Source organism: Nyctibius grandis, chromosome 11 (assembly GCF_013368605.1).
Source record: "Nyctibius grandis isolate bNycGra1 chromosome 11, bNycGra1.pri, whole genome shotgun sequence".
In the NCBI taxonomy this organism is placed as follows: Eukaryota; Metazoa; Chordata; class Aves; order Nyctibiiformes; family Nyctibiidae; genus Nyctibius; species Nyctibius grandis.
This window is the reverse complement of record NC_090668.1, coordinates 10,646,406-10,664,595: the sequence shown is the minus strand read 5'-3', so window position 1 is coordinate 10,664,595 and position 18,190 is coordinate 10,646,406. Positions and strand designations below refer to the sequence as shown.

At 36.8% G+C, this 18,190-nt stretch overlaps 1 protein-coding gene across 2 annotated transcripts in view; it reads left to right on the top strand.

Annotated features, from left to right (window-relative positions):
* The window catches only part of ENTREP2 (endosomal transmembrane epsin interactor 2), a 122,928-nt gene that overhangs the window by 40,468 nt on the left and 64,270 nt on the right, over positions 1-18,190 (top strand). For both annotated transcript variants that reach the window (XM_068410400.1, XM_068410399.1), the window contains exon 2: positions 12,012-12,068. In XM_068410400.1, the coding sequence (XP_068266501.1) occupies positions 12,012-12,068 (57 nt within the window). The remainder of the gene's footprint in view (positions 1-12,011; positions 12,069-18,190) is intronic.

The window sequence follows — 18,190 nt, the reverse complement described above, 5'->3', positions numbered from 1 at the left end:
ATGAAACATTTTAGTTTTGGTTATAATCCACGCCTGTAGTTTCTAGATTCCATTACGCCGTGAAGTTTGGTGTAGATTTTGTGAAATGTATTTGAAGCGAGTGTCCTTGCATTTTACAAAAAAAAAAAAAAGGGCAATGTAACAATTGACACGAATGGGAAACATCTCAGCGGTGAAGCCAAGGGATAGATGAGTGTATGGTTTTAATTACTCTCTTCAAGTGGTAGTTGAGACACATTAAGTGAGATAGCAAGGTAAGAGCTGAAGAGTTACAGCCTGCACTGTAGCAAATAATGTTGCATCAGGCTCTAGAACATTTGCCTTGATGTGTTCTCAGAGCTTTGAATGTATCCTTAAAAAATGTAATCAGTTATAACAGAAGCCATAATGACTAAAAGGGAATGTGTTACTTTAGGTCCCAAGGTAGTTACTGCACTGTAACTCCAGAGCAACAAAAATGAAATTATTGTAGCAATTTTTTTAACATGGGACAGAGTTCTTCTGAAGGTCAGAGATGATTGGTGGTTTGTGCTAGCTATTCAACTAGTAAAACACAGGGACGTTGGTCATATTGAAAAAAAATAAAGATTTTTACCCGGCTTGAGGGAAAGTATGTGCGTTTGTATCTTTAAATCCTATTAAGTTGCAATTGATTCTCTGTTATCTTGTCAGGGAAGAAGCTGTAAGTATCACATAAACTTGATGATTTTGGAACAAAGTCTTTGGAATAAGCCTTGCTAGTGTCCTTGCTACCTGCCATTTAAAATATTTCTTGCCTTACTGTGTTTTATTAAACAGCCTAACCTTGAGGTGCATGTTAGTTGAGTTTCTGATATTCAAGAAGACTTCTTATTGTTAATATGTAATTTCATTAAGTATTACTTATACTAATTGTTTTCTAAGAACAGAAATGTTAAGTCCAAACAAGAGAAACACTGTCGGCTTCAGATATACTCATTCTGCTAATTAATAGTAATAAATTAACTTGAGTATACTTTTTAGAATAGTGAGATCCTTTGAGAAAAAAAAACTTTAAAAATTGCCAGGTGTCATGAGATGATGTCAGAGACATGAAATTCATCTTGAGAACTCTTGGATTGTCAGGGTGTTTGGAAGGCATCTATCCATCCTGATACTAAACCCGTGCCTATAGAAACTCATTTGTCCTTTCTCTCGTAAGTACCGTTTTGAACATGGTGACTGACAGTCTGTCATGGTATGGTGTTTTAGAAAAGGTGACAAATGCAGTAGTTCAGATGGCTTTCACCAAAAGCGTGACAAAAGTCACTAGGCTAAGTTTGGAGATAGCATCTGTCCCTTTGTATCTGTAGCCTCAGTCTGTGCATCCTTAACCTTTTCTTTTATCTGGTAGTGTGGCCCTGAGGCGAATCACTAATTATGCTCATTAGAGTAGGAGGTTTATTACTTTTTGATTAAGCTTTCGTCATGTGCCCTTGTGGCGGTGCGGTTAGGAATATAGCTCCAAACTGTCTATGGGACTGGAGGACTGGAGCTTACTGTGTACCAGTGATACGCAGAAGCACTGAATTTTATCTGCATTTAGAAGCTCTTCTGAGTTTGAGGCAAAGAAAATACTGTTAGTCTTGATGTTTAGATCACTTTACAGTGCACCTCAGCTTTCATCCCTTGAGAAATTGTGTCAGTAATTGAAAGAGCCATCGTCTCATTTCACTTATCTAAAGCAATCTCAGTCTTCATTCTTATAATTATTGGAAGAGCCCAGCAGCAAAAATCTGATTAGTGATTTCCTAATGCTACTGGAAAACAGCATTTCTAGAATAATAGTTAGAACTGAGTCAATGATACAAGTAAAGATTTGTGTGAAAACATATTAGGAAATGTCTAAAGGAATTTATCACAATATTTTTCTTTGTCACAACAACATGATGGATATCATAATTTTTTTGGTAACTGAAAGTAAAATGAAAATTCTGAAGTCCTCATAGTTGGGTAATATTTTGGCTTTTGTAATGGAAAAATCATGGCATCTTTTGTTACTGGAGTTAAGATAAAGTTTTCACATTCTCAGCCCTTGAAGAAATTTAACTATAATGAAATTACAAGAATTTTAAATGTACCAGTACTTTTGGAAAGGAAATTCAGAATACTTTTAGGCTTGGAGGTTACTTCCCTCATAGAAATCATCTTTGTAACCTATCATATGGACTGCACATAAAGACCCAAGAAAATAAATATTCAGATGAGAAAACATTAATACTTGAGTGTACAATAACTGTGTACAGATCTATGATATTGGACAAACTGCTTCTAATTTCACTGATTTTTTTTTTGCTTCACTGCATTTTAATTAAGCTTTTGACTGCTGCCTCAGTAAAACCTTCCTGCTTTAAAGGATCAGTAAGCTATCCAGAGTTGATCTGAGCTGTTGTAGAGATGTTGAATAGCACGTATGGACAGCAAATTTCTTAAATTATTTTTAGGAGAATTACTTGTTTTAGCTTTCATTTTGAACATTATGAAACAGCGATTGGTTATGCAATAGTGTTGCTGGGGCCATTACTCGAAAGTAGTAGCGTTCTTTTGATCCATTCATAGGTCATTCTACAGGAAGGAAGTTGCTCAAGGTCTGTGGGGAGCCTTATTTTCATTTTAGATAATTGTCCAAAATGGAAATTGCCACAAAAGCTTCTTATGTGATCTCTTACGGTATCTCAATAGATCTTATTCTGAGTTAAAGCTCTTCACCTATGAAATAGCATGTATTGAGCTAAGTCTTCAGTCATCTGTTTATTTCAAGTTTATTCATAAATGATCTAATAAATTTGAAAGCATGGAGGATTGGTTGCAAACTGCTTAGTTTCCTTTCTGTTTAAATGCTCTTATGCTAATGGATGTGTGTGCCTTATTAATACTCATGGATTACATTATGGGATGTATAAAATAATGTAATAGTGTGTTCTGTGAATGTGTTTAATAAAAACCAGATTAGAATTAAGACTGCATTGTAAGTCACTGACATATCAGCTCTGTACTTAATATCTTATCTAAATCCCTGTCCATTGCTTTTAATACAGTTTGCGTATTGTAGTGAAGTCGAGCATAGCAAATCCAAACCACTTGGAAGAGTAACAAATACAGAATGTATGATTCTTGTTCATAATTTGAAAACATATTCTGATGTATATGTGCTCCATCAGCCCTTGCTTTTCTCTGTATGTCAAAGGAAAAACAATATCTTTTTGGATTAATCCTTTTTCTACAAAATACTTAGTGTGTGTACTGTAATTTTATAATAATTCTTGTTTCTTTCCATAAACAAACTACAGATGTGAAACAAGCAGATTTCTGATGGGTGTGGAGCATATTTCATAGGAAAACAAAGATAAAATGAAAAAAGCTCACCCTAGAGCTTAAAATGAGATCAAAATTGCGTCCTGTTAATACATTCTGGTAGCTGTGTCAATGTATAGGTGATTTTACTGTCCTGTTCCTGTGGGGCACCAAGGGATTTTGTTTCTCTGCTCCTGTTTCCATGGCAATTAGAATTAGATTAGTTTTAGGTTCACAGTGGGTAAATGAGAGAGACTAAGCTATGATGCAGTGTTTGCGAGCCTGGAACATACTGAGTCTTTTTAGAAAATAGCTAAAAACTCTGCTTAAGTTGTTGCTTTCTTAGTTGCTCTTGACTTGCTTGTATTTGTCTTGCAGTGTACAGATATTTTGCTTGTGGTTAGGCAGTCTGGTGGTACTTGTGCTGTTTGTTCATAGTGATGTCTTTAAACAAGGGAATGGTCCTGGATTCTAGTGATAGCTGCATGTTGAAGAGTCAGCTTGCATATCTGCAAAGAAATAGCTATATTAACTGTTTTAAAGATTCTCTAGCCTGTGACTGATTTTCGCAGTATTTTGAATGTGGTGAAATGGTATGGTTTTTATCAGCGTCCACCATTTAGGATTACTTTTTTGAAAGACCATTCCAAAATCATGCCACTGTTCTGTATTTGTCAGTTTTCGTGTGTGTGGCTATGCATATAGAAATCTATTGAAATTTTTTCAGTTTTCTTCTGGTACTTGTTAATAGATTCCCATCACCCTCACCCCAAGAGATTTTCATCCTCACTATTTTCCCAGGAACTGGAATTGGAATGGAGAGTAATATTCCTGGTAGATTATTTTAGTCCCCTTTTAGCTAATTCCCATGCCATCACAGTTCTTCCTATAGCTTGTATTTCACTTACCATCATTTTGCACTAATGGATTGCAGATGCTGCAGGGAATATTGTTATAAGAAGATTTTGTACTCTGGTACTAATGTGTCACACTTTTGTAGTCTCTGAGTATGTGATATTTGTGACATTACTCCCACAATATTTATTAGTTGCATTTTGTTAAATAATTATCTGTTACAAGGGCTGCTGTAGACTTCACAGAAGTGTCATCCTTGAAGATATTTCAGCTGTTGATGTAGTCTCTCTGTGTGAGGTACACCTAAACCCAAAGGTAGCTGGGGATATCAATACTTTTTAGTTGTTCAGGTGCAGTTGAACTTTACCTTTCCAGGAACATTTGAGTTGGCAAAATTACGCCTTGCAGCAGTCTGTACTCCTGTAGAGAAGAGGGGAACCTTGGGAAGTGCCAGTGGTTTCAGGCACTTCTGAAGAGAAACAGTTGTTGTAGCGCTTTGCTGGCAGAAAGCACTAGATGATAGTAGTGCTGGTATTTACCTCCCTAGGTAGAGTAAATTAGCCTCCTCACTGCTCTGCCCTCTCCATTCAGCTGCCCTGCTGCTGCCTGTTTGTGCTATGCCTGGTTCTGCCTGGCCCACCTCGATGGGTGTTAGTCTAATGTGGTGTTAACAAATTGTGGTGACGGGATTTCTATAACCTACCCCTTCTACCAATGTTGAAATGTCTTGAGCATTAGAAAATTTTTTGTAGTGTCCAACCTGAATCTCAGTGCAAATGTAAATTAATTATTTCTCATTCAGCCCTTAGTGTGCTTGGAGAACAATTGATCAATCTCTTCTTTGGAACAATCTTGTTTATTTTTGAAACTGCTGTTATGTTCCATCTCAGTCTTCTGCTATAAAAACCAACTTGCTTCAACTTCTCCTCATAGGCATATTCTTTAAAAAGATGCATTCAAATTGAAAGTGTCTGGAGAATGACAACAAAATGAGAGTTTGAAGTATAGATCTTTATTTTGCATAAGACGTCCCTGTCAAAACTTTATTTTAACCTTAAGACCTCCTAAGCAAGGCTTCTGATTTTCCAGAGCCAATAAACAGAAAACAGAAAAATTCTGTCATGCATTAGAAAAATGTTAGAAAATGATGATACAGAAACACACACCAACATACAACGTTTTTTGTTTATTCCACTTCGAGTATGGCAGATTAAATCAATATCAAAATGTAAACATACCCTTGGACTTGCTGAAGAATTACGGTACTGATAATTGATCTCCTTAATGTCTTGGGAGAAGAGGAGAAAATGAAATCTGAGTTCCAGAAAGCTGCAAGTCCTGAAATTGTGAAGCGGAGTGATTTATGGTTTAACTGCATCTCAGCTCCTGTTATTAAGAATAATTAAAGGTGACTGACAGCTGTATACATTTTTCCTCATTTGTAAAAGTATTCCTTTCTTTGACGCCCATTTTGTTACCTTTCGTCTTACTATTCCACATACCAGCTTACCAAGTCTGCTGTTACAAAATAGCAGTAAAGCCTTGCTTAAGAAAGCATGACAAGTAATATTTTTGCAGCCTACTTTTTAAATCTAGATTGAGATGAAAATTGAAGAGATTTTTTTGTAATTGTGCCAATGTAATGTTCTTCTTAATACCAGGCTCTACAGTAGCATATGGAGGGACAAGAGGCAATGGGTGTAAATTGAAACAAGAGAGTTTCAGACTGGGTCTACGGGGGGACAAAAAATTTCCTTGTGGGGACAGTGATGGTGTTGGTAGGTCCTGGAGTACAGGTGCAGGTAGGCTGTTTGGTTTCTAGGTTATCTAGATACATTCACAATATATGTTTTTGAAAGCATATACATACACATCTGTAAACACGTAAATTTAGTTCTTATGACCATGTAATTTCACTGATACTTCTATGTTCATAAGCCAGTTGGTAATCATAGTCATACAATGTATAATTGAAATATCTCTTCTGATTTACATTTAGTGTCACCAAAGTTCTTGTATATAATCATGTTAATTTTTCATATCACACTTCTCAAAATAGTTTCCTGGCCTTTCATTTTAAAAGACTCATTAAATCTGCTGACGAAATTATGTATGGATATTTATATTGTTAGAAACATAATTAGATTGCCCCAAACCTTTTATTTATGTCCAGTGCAATACCACACACAATTTTGGCTTAATGTTTTAAAAAAACATTCTGATTGTTTATAAGTAAAGCATTTTTTTATGAGCACTTTGAACTGAAATCACACCAAAAATACCATGTTGCTGGATTACATGGGAAACATGGAGTCCAAGGGAAACCATGGTCAAATGCTATGCCATGTGGAACAAGCCAGTTGAGATCAACTGGTCCAGGGACAAACCTCCTTCTTGAGGTTCCAAAGAGACTGCGTAATGAGCTAGTACTTCAAGGGCTCAGTTTATTCTGTGAGGCTGAATGATCTAATTAAGGTGCTTATGTCTATTAGATTTATTTGGGATGCAGTCGAATAGAGAGTTGTGATACTTCTCTTGCATGCACTTTGCTGTTGTAAGTTGACTTGTTATGGCTGACTGCCGTCCTCTTTTCAGACAAGAAGTGTTTGATACAAGGGAGATCACGGCTATCTTGTAGGCACTAACTTTCACCTCTGTGGGCTGTAGGTACTTTGAAATACCCAAGTGGTATATAATATCTAGATACAAATATAATGAAGTAATTCTGAAATAACATACTGCAAGTCCAAAATATCTTCAGAATTCAAAGGGCAATTAAAAAACAAAAACAAACAAAAAAAAAAAACAACAAAAAAAACCAACCAACCAAACCAAAACAAACAACATTCTGTACCCTAATTTAAAATAAGATTAGATATCAAAATCACAATGTTTTCCAAAAGCTGGAATTTCACCAGTAAGGTGGTATGTCTTTGGCTCTGAGCCACACAGAGCTCTGAGCCAAGAACCCTTGCACATCTTTGGTCATCCTTAGACCTTCTGTTATATGACTATTTGATTAACAACTAAGTAAAAATGATAAGGCCTGAGTGATGAGAATTATGCATCCTCTCTCACTTTCTTTTGATTTTAGTACACAGCAAGTGGTGCCATATAACTTACCTACAGGTAGAGGTAAATCACTTGAAATTGACTTTATCTGAAACTGATCACACTCCATAAAGCTCTGATAACTCCTAGTGTTCAATAACACTACTTGATCTGTGCAGTATGGTGTAGCTGTTGCATACCATGGTTCCAAAGACTACTGCCATCTCTTCAGTGTGTTGATTCTAGTCTTAAGTCTTGAAATCTGGTCATTCATAGTCAGGTAGCAGCATCAGTGTTGTCTGCTCCATTAGTTTTGACTGCATGGTTAGTGTTTGAATAGAGGTAAGCTGAACTTGATGGATACATGTGTACACAAAGTTATTTGCCCTCTGAGATTCCAAATAACGACTCACTGGGCACCTGTATGTGTCAGGTTTTCACTTAAGACTTCACTGTCAAAGGAGAGGTGTTTTGTCAAAAAGCCATGCCAGTCGTTAAAGAGTTCTGGGAATATACTGTCCTCTACTGTTTATTCTACGTAAGTGAGCCTTGAATTTCCTCAGTGCAGAGAAGGAATGGCCTCACCTGGCATTGGGTTATCTGAGCACCTGAGCTCAGCCACTACCATATTTCATAGTCCAAAGAAGGAGGAGAGTTTTTAAAAGAGTCCTTGACTCCTTTCTTTCTGCTTGAACAGATAGTTTCAATAGTCTTCTCAGCTGTGGTATTTTCTCTGTTCCTTAATGGGACCCTTTTGACTTTGGAAGCTTGTTTAAGCCCTACTTGTGTAGTGGTGCCTGTATTTACTTCAGTATAGTGCTACCTTGTCTTTTCTAAGGCGCTTGGCATAGCTTGCATTGGCTAGTGGTACGAGGGCATCTATTATACTGCAAAGTAAAGGGATTGATGTTGCTTTATCAATTATACCTAACCTGTTAATATATTACAGGTGATTTAAAGAGATAAGAGTTTCCATTTTATTTTTAATTTCAGTTCTTACTAGAGCTCATTTATACAGTTGGGATTGGCTTCCTTCCCCATCCCCTGCAGGAATACTCCATATATTTAGTAGGACAGTTAAGCTCTCTAAATCGTATGTTGTAATATTTCTCCTTCTTTCTAAAATGTGTTTATTTCAATATATTTGAATTGTCGTGTTTTTGAATTGACATCTCATATGCATATTGTCATATGTTTTGATTAGAAGGAAATGCAGATACATAGGATGTGCTATGCTATGGATTCTGTTTATTCAGATAACATAGGAACTAAGGATAACCACTATTTGCATTGTTTAGTATCTTAGAAGGCTGAGAAGGAGTTTCTGCAATTAATGGGAACAACTTGCTTATTTTAATGGTAACTGAATCCACTGACTGGTGAATTTATTGTGTTTACAAGCTGAAAAAGTGAGGAAACCTTAAATTTGCAGAAAAGGAACAGTTGACTTGACATATGGTGTATCAGCCTGAACAAGAAAGTAGGAATAAGAACAGACAATGAAACTTGGAGTTTCCTGTAACTCGTATGCTCTATATTAGACTAGAAAATCATTGCAAGATCCCAAGTTGTACTGAGAAAAAAAAGAGATAATTTGTTTTATTGAACAAATTAATTCTTAAACATCAGTGATTTTACATTTCTATAAATATCTTTACCTCCATAGTGTTTCACTATATTCAATGTGGTTTTAATTAAATTAATATTTATATAAATATACATTTTATGTAGTTCAGAAAAGTTTAAAGGAAGCATACTAGAGAGTGTTTTGTGTACAATAACCGTTTTGGAGATGAAGGCTTGGGAAGCAGATGGTATAAGATATATCGAGAGACTGCATCATCTGATCTGTCCCATATTCAAAATCGGAGCCCTCTAAATTTCTTGAAACTTACCTGAATGTGGAAGGTTGAAAATGCTGGAAAAAACACCATCAAGGGCTTTTGAAAAAAATCCTTTGTTTGCAGTCCCTGTACTGGAAAGTAATTTTGCCTTCTGTTTTTGTCCTGCCTCAGTATGTGCCTATTAAAGTAAATGCATCTTTTTCATGCATGAGCACAGCTTGCATTAATGATAATGGAGTTTTCATATGCATGTTGAAAGGTGTTCATACCTAATGTTACTGCATTTCTAATGCTGCAGAAGTCAGCACTGATGTATTCTGTTTATTTTTTGCTCTGCGAATCAGCACTGTTGTTACAGTCAGCAGGTACATACCTCTGTAGGAATTTTGCTTCAGGATGCTGGCAAATCTACATTTTTTTGAACATGTTTTTAGTAGATTTGATTTATTTTGATTATGATGTGATGAGGGGTTCACTGCAATTCAGCAGATAGAAGTTAGGTCCAAGATAATAGATAAATGTGCTATGCAGGCCCTGAAATGAAACCACACTGCCAAAGTAAAGTAGGCAAGTTGTTAAAATCATCAAACTCCAATTTACTTTTTATTTAAGAAAGAAAAAACCTGTGCACAGCATACATATGATGTAGTGATTTCTGAAAAATTAGAAGACCTATAATTGCAATGTTGAGCTATAGGTATTTAGGAAGTGATGGTGGTTTAATTACTGGTGTAAAAATAACTCACTGATCTTGTGCCTGTTTCTTGGCCCTTAATCTCGTGAAACCAAGTATGTGTTTTGCATACTGCTTCCACTGAAGTAAGCGTTGGATATTCTGAGCGATTGCGGTAAGGTCTTTTGGGCCTGTTAGTTACATTCTACTCTTCAAATAATTTCTACTTTTGTATATAAACCAAGTGTGGTTCTATTTACTTTATTCAATATTGGCATTGTATTTCTAAGAAGTAAAAACTGACAAGAAAACAAAATGTTAAGGGTGGTTTGTTTCGGTTTTTGTTCTTAAATTCCTGGTCTTCTGCAAGACCAAGAGAAATCTTCTTTAGATTTCTATTGTGATAGAGTCATTTGGTGTAGTCTAACAAATGTTGGTATGTGATGTTCTCTGTGTGCTTTTTTCCTAATTATATTGTTGTGTGTACTGTGGTCTGAAGTGTTGAAGGCGCTTGGCGCTGGAAATAACTGCATCTCAAAGCAAAATAAGCTTTCAGGTAGTTACAGTGATACTGGGGACTAATGAGGTTTGGAAAATTACATTACAGCATTGTTGAGGTGAACTCTTACAATGACAATATTGAGGGCACAGGCGGAGCACAGAGTTTCAGTGTCTGTCGTCAGTGCATGTTGAGAGTTTATCAACTGGCCTCACTGTGCTTGACGTTTTGCACGGTGAGCCAGGAGGGTGAGTGCCACAAAGCTCTCCTTTTGCAAACGAAAACACATGTTCCTCTTTCATCTTGCAAGGCCTCTGTAAAGGTCAAACACGGTTGTAGTTCAGCTGAACAAAAAGGATCATCTCCCTTCTTCCATCTTCAGGGGTGCACAATGCCGCAGATAGATCAGATGGGAGGGGGAGAGGTTTAACGGGGAGCTAGTACAGTAAATGAAAGTAAGGATTTGCTACTCATAGGCAGCGCACTAGAGTATCTTGACTCTGAGCATATGACTTGGTGGCTGAGAAATACTGGCTTATGTATTAGTATTTTATGTATCAATACATACTCTGTTTTGGAAGGCAATTTCTTGTTTTTCCTAAAGGGTTTTCTTTAATAACTTCACAATTTCAGCCATCCCATTTATTTAATTGAGAGCATGTTGCTGTCTAGCCTGCAGTCAAACTAGCTAACCCTGTCATTTTACCCTCTTGAGGGCAGTTTCACATTACAGGACTATCAGCCCAGAGACAGTTATCATACAGCAGTAATAAGCTAACGCAGCTGTGTGAGCAAATTTAATTAACTGCAAAAATGGAATTCTCAGCTTTTCCCTAGCTGGCCAGCATCCAAGAGTACGTAGCTGGTATGTAGCTTTTATGATGTAGGAAATGCTGTAGAATACAAACGGTGCACATTTGCATGTAGGGATTATCTGCATAGTCTTTGGTTTCCATAACCTGATTTTGGTTCACTTTTTATTGTGCATTTATGCCTTCTCATCTGTTGCATTTGTACTTTGCCTAAAAACCTAACACTGAGGTTTTACTATGAAACCTCATCTGAGGTTTTTCTTAATGGCATAGCTGCTAAAGGAAATATCAAAAGGTGCATTTTCCAACATGCTGTCTTCCTGAATAATGCTTTCAACAACTGCAGCAGCTGTGGATGTTACCAAGTTGTGAAATACGTTTGAAACATGCTCACAGTATGAATGTCCACAGACTAGACATAGCGAAAGCTTGAACTGGGCGTTCCACAACCCAGTTTCTCTGTATAACTGACAGCTCTTTCTCCCACATTCACACCGAGCATTAGTAGGCAGACCGTTTCCAGCCTGGTTCCCAGTACAGTATGCATTGCTTCTGTACTGGCTAGGTAGAGATGCATTTTTAATTATTATGCTCTACTATGATTACACCTAGAAGATTGCTCATAAAGCATGACATAATGGGAATGGTGACTTTCTGGCATTTGAATTTCAACCAACCTTGAATATAAGTTCATGGAAAAAGGTCTGAATTCTGCTTGCTTTTGGCTTGTAGTGGAGGGGCGTAATGTATCTGTAGGTTAAATATGGGTTTTAAATTAATGTATGTGGGCTTTTTCAAACATAAGATCCAGTAGCGTGGTTTTTTGGGTGGCTGGTGGAACAAAATTAAAAAAACCCTTTTGCTAATTTAGCCGGATACCCTGGCTAATCTTGCGATTGTCCTGTCTTTTAATGACAGTGGTATAACCCCATGTCTCTTTGGTGACTCTGCTCTCTTTATTACAGGTGCTGTTATCAGGATTGATTGGTGTTGTTTCATGGAAGAGACCCCTTTCACTTGTGGTGAGTGGCAATGTGGGTCTTTAATCATGTTATACAGACTTTAGATAAGTGACTAAAGGATTCTGTGGAAGTAACTACCAGTGGTTTGGTCTTTATGTAGAAGCCTAATAGCCTCTGAGGATGATTTGCCAGTGTTATTATGTATCCTAATATTTAGAAACACTTGGTGTGGAAATTTGGGGACTTTGAGGTTGTATTACATAAATGATCTAGGTCACAATAATATTTTTCTTTTGTCTGTACTTAAGTCTTGGAGAGCCATAATTTTCATTATGTGTAAAATAATGGAGATATCTACTGCATCTTCCTTCTCATTGTTACAGTTCTCTCTCTTTTAAAAGGTGATAGGATATGGTTTAGTAATTTAAATGTAAGAAGTAATGAATCATAAACATTTTGATAAATGTGTATGTTTAAAGAAAGGCAACAATCATACTGTGGTTGACGGTGTGAAATGAAAAATGGGTGAAAATAGTGAGCATTGCTGCCTAGTACATATGCTCAGTCCTGCATTATGGCTTGGAAGACTGATATGTCAAGAAAGGGTAGTCATCAAGTAAAAATATTCAGAATTTCTCAGACTTCTCCATTCAATTTTTTAAAAACAAACAAGCAATGAAGGTGTATATGAAAATAGACGGATAGGATGGGAGTGGTCATTTGGTTGCCCCAGTGTTTCTCTGGTTATCTCTTGCTGGGCAGGAGCAGAAAGAGGAGGAGCAAACTATTTTTTTGCTGGTGTTACCAAAAGGGAGCATGGCCTAAAGTGCTGTTTTCTCCATCAGTCCGTCAGTGATGTAGTTTATATTGGAGATTCTGCAGGTTTGCAATGTTGTTTGGAGTGAGAATATGTATCTCTGGGTAAAGAATGGACTAAATTTCTGCTCTGTGTTGTAACAAATAGCTGGTATACCTGGTTTTGTTCCAATATATTTTATTCTACCTTATGGGCTTTGTTAAGAATAATTCTCTACCTGGTACCTGGGAATGCTGCCTCTTTGCTTGAATAAAACTAAATAGAATTGTAATAGTATTATGTATTAGAAATACTTCAAAAGGAGAAGTTCTCCTGACAGTGAAAGAATCATGAAAGTGTATGTTTGGTACCCAAATCTCATTTCATTTTCATTTGTGTTACACTTTACTGCTCATGTGTTACAAACCATTAGAACTAAAATAATTCCTCTGAATTGAGTGCTTATACAACTGTGAAATCTAACTAAACCTAAGACTTTTCAAAATAGATGCTCGTAAGGAACTGTAATTGCTGCTTACATCATTGGAATAAACAATCTTCATGCATCAGATACGTTCAGGACTATTGAGACTTGGCTTCGATTGCTGAACACTTGCATATTGTAAATTCAGCCAGGCTTTCAGATATCAGTTCATTCTGTGAAATGTAAATAGGCAGTTGTGGTCCGTATCATTCAGGGAAATTAATGTAAAAGGGAAGACATAGTAAATGGTAGCATTAATACTCTCGGGACAGCTCACCTTCCTAAAATCTTCCCTAGGAAATTGTTTATTTCCAAGAGTAAGGTTAGTGCGCATGAGTTAGGTCCTGATTGTGTTTCTTCTGTGTTTCTGTATTGGCACTGGGTGGTGGTATAATAATCAGCTGGAGGAATAGGGGACAGGGATGATAGTTTTTGCCTTTGTGTGTGATTACACTGTGCAGTAGCCAGTGCTGGTAGTTTTGCAGTGGCTGTATAATGTCTGGGGTTTTTTTACACAAATAGTAGTTCATCAACCATTAACTTCTGACTGTATCTTACCAGAAATGTGTTATGTAGTATTGGTATAGAAATGAGTGGGTGGTTGCATGGTTTAACACCTTGGACCCAAAGTCAAACCTGAGAATAGTTGTGTGTTTCCAAGACGTTAGCATGAGTGGTGTTTTGTATTATACGTTCAGCAGAATATTTACAAATCTGTACCCACGAAGGCAATTTCACTGTGATGTTAATGTGCAGAAATTTAGTTACACACAGACGCTCTCATGCTAAAGTGTCTTTGCATAGCTTAATTATCTGAAGGATTCACCAGATTTTGTTAGTTTATCTGAATTTTATTGGTCACCACCTAACTATCAGTTACTTAGGTTGCCAAAATGCTTTATATGTTCAAGGAATCAGTGTCTGTTATCAAACCAGGATTTACATTTACCAGAGGAGACACCTGGGCAAAGGAGATCTTTAAATTGTTTGTGCATTCATTTTTAACAGTATTTTCCATATATTTCAGATGTTTCCTCATTAAGCTTTCTGTATTTTTAATTACAAAATCTCAGAGAATTTGTAGTGCTTTGGGGAAATCTTTCAAGAGTCCCTTATTTGGAAACTAAACTAAGCGCTGTCTGTGTCAGTACAACTGCTTAAGGTTAAAATGCTGTGTTAAAATAGGAATTTGTTTCCTTGTGGTTCATGGCAGTGCCTGAAAACTGGGAGAGAGCTTGTGTAGCTCCTGAGGTTGAATTACCTTGTACAAAACTTTAAACTGTGCAGTGAGGTTATTTTTCTATTACAGTCTATGGTAATTGCAAATCTATTCGTGCTAAGGAGATTAATTCAGCCTCTGAATTGAGTAGAAAGCTTCTCTGTTGCCATCTGGCATTTGCGTGATCCCAGAAAAAATATTTTTACATTTCTAACTGAAAGCTTTTACAATAAACAGGTAGATTTAATATTTTTTTCAAGGAACAGAAGTCTATTTTTTTTAATGTCTGTGAGTGTCAGTGAACACAACACAATACTTATTAATAAGTGATCTTGATTACTCACAACAGCTATTTAAAAGCATTTCCTATGGAATTTATGTTCCAGATACAGTTCCTTGCATCAGTGAACATGCAAATCTGTGCATATACCTTTAGTAACTAGCCTGGGTATACAGGCTCAAAAATCTGGTCAGTACATTTGTTTTTCAGGATGTTTTCTGATTTCTTTGTTTTGGCCTAAATGGAAGGGGACACTCTGTTTTCAATGCATTACCCCTTCAAATGAACCATTACTTTATGCTTTTTTCCTTTTTCTTTTCCTTTTTTTTTTTTTTTTTTTTTTTGGATAAGCAGATAGGATTTTCATCATCTAAGAAAAATAAAAGAGGAGTCATCCTTAATAGCAGCAGTTCAACCTGCACATCAGGCACAAGAATGAACTGCTGTGCAAGGTCTCAGACTGCACCTGTGGTAAGAATCAGACAAATACTGAACTGACTTTGTTAAAAAATTATTCATCTTGGGCCAGCTTGGTAGTTTGTCGCAAAATTAAAGGCTTTCTTTCTAGAAGTCCTGTGAAAGACTTGAGCTATTTGAATATCAGAGTTAAAACAGTTTCTTTTTTTCAGTAAAAATCAGTAGAAAAAGATCTATACCTGTTGTAAAAAAGAAATTACTAATAATTTTAAATAAATAATCCACATATACACTTGCTACACAAGATGCATGGATATGTAAAACTGGTCCAAAGTTTTCCTCACTGATTATCTCCTATCACTAGATATCATTGCTGAGTATAGCAGAAACAACCAAACTCCAGGAGAGAGGAGATACATAAACAATGTATCATCCACACTTGCACAATCCAGCTTGAACTTTGATATTGGTGATCAGTCTGTGGAAATTAATAACATACAGCATTTTATTTACTGTGCATTAACACAGTGAGATAAATGATGTTTTCTCCAAAACTCTTTAATAGTGCAGTTAAGCTTAATTTTATTCTTAGGTTAAAGTGCTACAAGCTCTGGATGCCATTTCTGGCTTTAGCCTTTTCTGATGGCCTTCTGAGGCCTTTTCTGATGCTGTGCATGGATCATAAATGGAGATTTTCTCCTAGACAGGGAGTTACTTCGGGTGGCTAGAAAGTAGTCTGTCAAATATTAACAGCTTTCCTATCTGAATCCTCTTGATAGATGTCTGTGCCTTAAATCTGAGGCTTTTGAGAGTTTTGTTTTGTCATCTTTCTAGAATGGGCCATTTCTGAATGGACCTTTTCTGAATCTTTGTTAGTTTGGGACACTGTTATTGACTCGTTACCTCTTATTTAAGCTGTTGGTCTTGCATTTCTCCAGTCTTCCTCTCTATTACCAAATGTACGTGTTGAGCTTTAGTGCAACTTTTGGTTGCCAAAAAGAAGAGCTTTTATGTGTGCGTGCACGTGTGTGTGAAGTGGAGAAGTTGGAGGTTGGCTGGAATTTCCGCCTGTGTCCGCTGCCCTGAGATGTTTTCCCAGTGTATGAACTGCTGGTTTAGGCTGTGAGTTAATGCCTCTTGTTGGATTGAGTTGGGGATCTGGAAAGTGTGGTCTTCAAAGTGTGCAATTAGAGTGTGTGTAAACTGATTACATTCATGTCCCAAATTGCTTTTTGCACATAGATTAACATAAACATTTAGATTTTTAAGTGTGCTGTCTCACCTATTGCTGTGGTTTTTTTTCTTTTCCTAAGATTGCCGATTCCCTTCTTTCTTCTCTAGTATATGGAAACAGCTGACAGAAACACCTACCCCCAGTGCCATTATATTAGAATATACCTGACAGAAGAGGACAAAGGAAAAAAGTGGAGAATGACCCAGTAAAGCTGTGAAATGGGAGAGAAAGAAACAACACTTTGAGATGAAAACAGAGAAAGTGAATCAAAGAAATCTTTATAAAGGGGGAGAAAAAGTTCACAGAGTGAAGCATCTATTTAGAATGAACATTCTATGTCCCCTTTTACAGCTTAACACTTCTTACAGCTTTTTCTTGCCTGGGTCTGTCTATCTCCATCTCTCTGCTACCCTTTCTACAAAGGCTGCCTGTTCCTGGGCCTAGCTGCCACCAGCTGTCAGCCGTGTCAGAATCTAGACTCCTCAGTTGAGCATCCATCTGCTAATTAGTTATTCCCAGTGGCAGGATTTTAAAAGACCACAAGCAGCTTTTCCTGAAGAGCAGACAAAGCCTGCTGGGGCAGAACACTTGCCCCTTCCTAAACAAGCACGTCTTAATTACCCTTAAACAGACCCTTCTACTCCCCATCTGCTCCCATTGCATCATGTTGCCATGGCAGCAGTTAATGCTAGCACAGTACCATGCAAGAGGGAACTGTCGCAGTTCCAGTATCATTGCTGCTGCTTACAATGAAGAGTATGTTAAGGGTGCTACATTTGACTGTCTTCAGTCCATCAGTAATTCCCCTGTTCTCACATACTTTCTAAATATATCTGCTAATGGTTCTTCCATCTCATTTACTCCTCCTTTTAGAAACGCAGGCTGCATCCCATGTGGTCCTGGAGTTTTTGGCAGCCTTTGCACAGTCTAATTTCTTCAACTCTTTCTTGGTGTGAGTCTGGTTTCCTTCAGCATTTCTTTTTCCTCCTTGGTAAATTAATCTTGGTTTCTGACATCTGCCTCACTTCCTTTGTAAGCACTGAGGAAAATAAATTATTTTTTTTTAAGGGTGTCTCTGTCTTTCAGTAATATACTTAGTTCATTCTTTAGAAGTCTGCAGTCATCTTTATTGTTCAGTTTTTGTTTATATGCTGGAAATGTCACGTTATTTACCTTTCCTTCCATAAGTAACTTTCCTTTCAGTCTTGAGTAATTTTTTCACATTATGAATATTTAAGTCCCTTTCCTGTTCTTAATTTTACCATATGTAGCTTCTTGACCGTAAAGCCATAAGGAATGAAAGAATTAACTACCTTTAAACCCTGAGAGTTGGTTACAACTTTGTATCTTAGGCATAACTGTGGTTAAATGCATTTCACAAGATGAATACAAAATGTTTGTTTAACCATATCAGCACAAGAAAATTTGGGGCATTTCAAAGACTAGATACAAGTATAGAAATGTTAAAAGGCTAAAAGATTGAGTCGCTCATTTTACAAAATTGTACCTTCATAAAAAGGAACAGATCTAATTGTTAACGTATGTTTTGTAAAACATGAGATGTGTAGCAAGAGCACATTGTTTACTTTCTTGAGTGATATTCCATGAAAGTACAGGAAGACATGTCAAGTGGAGAAAACTTATGAGGGAAAGCAAGCCACTGATTCTCAAACTAGAGTGAACATTAAATGTAAGATACCTTAACTTTATTATTACTCTTGGTATTATGGCAAGTAAAACCCTGTACTTGCA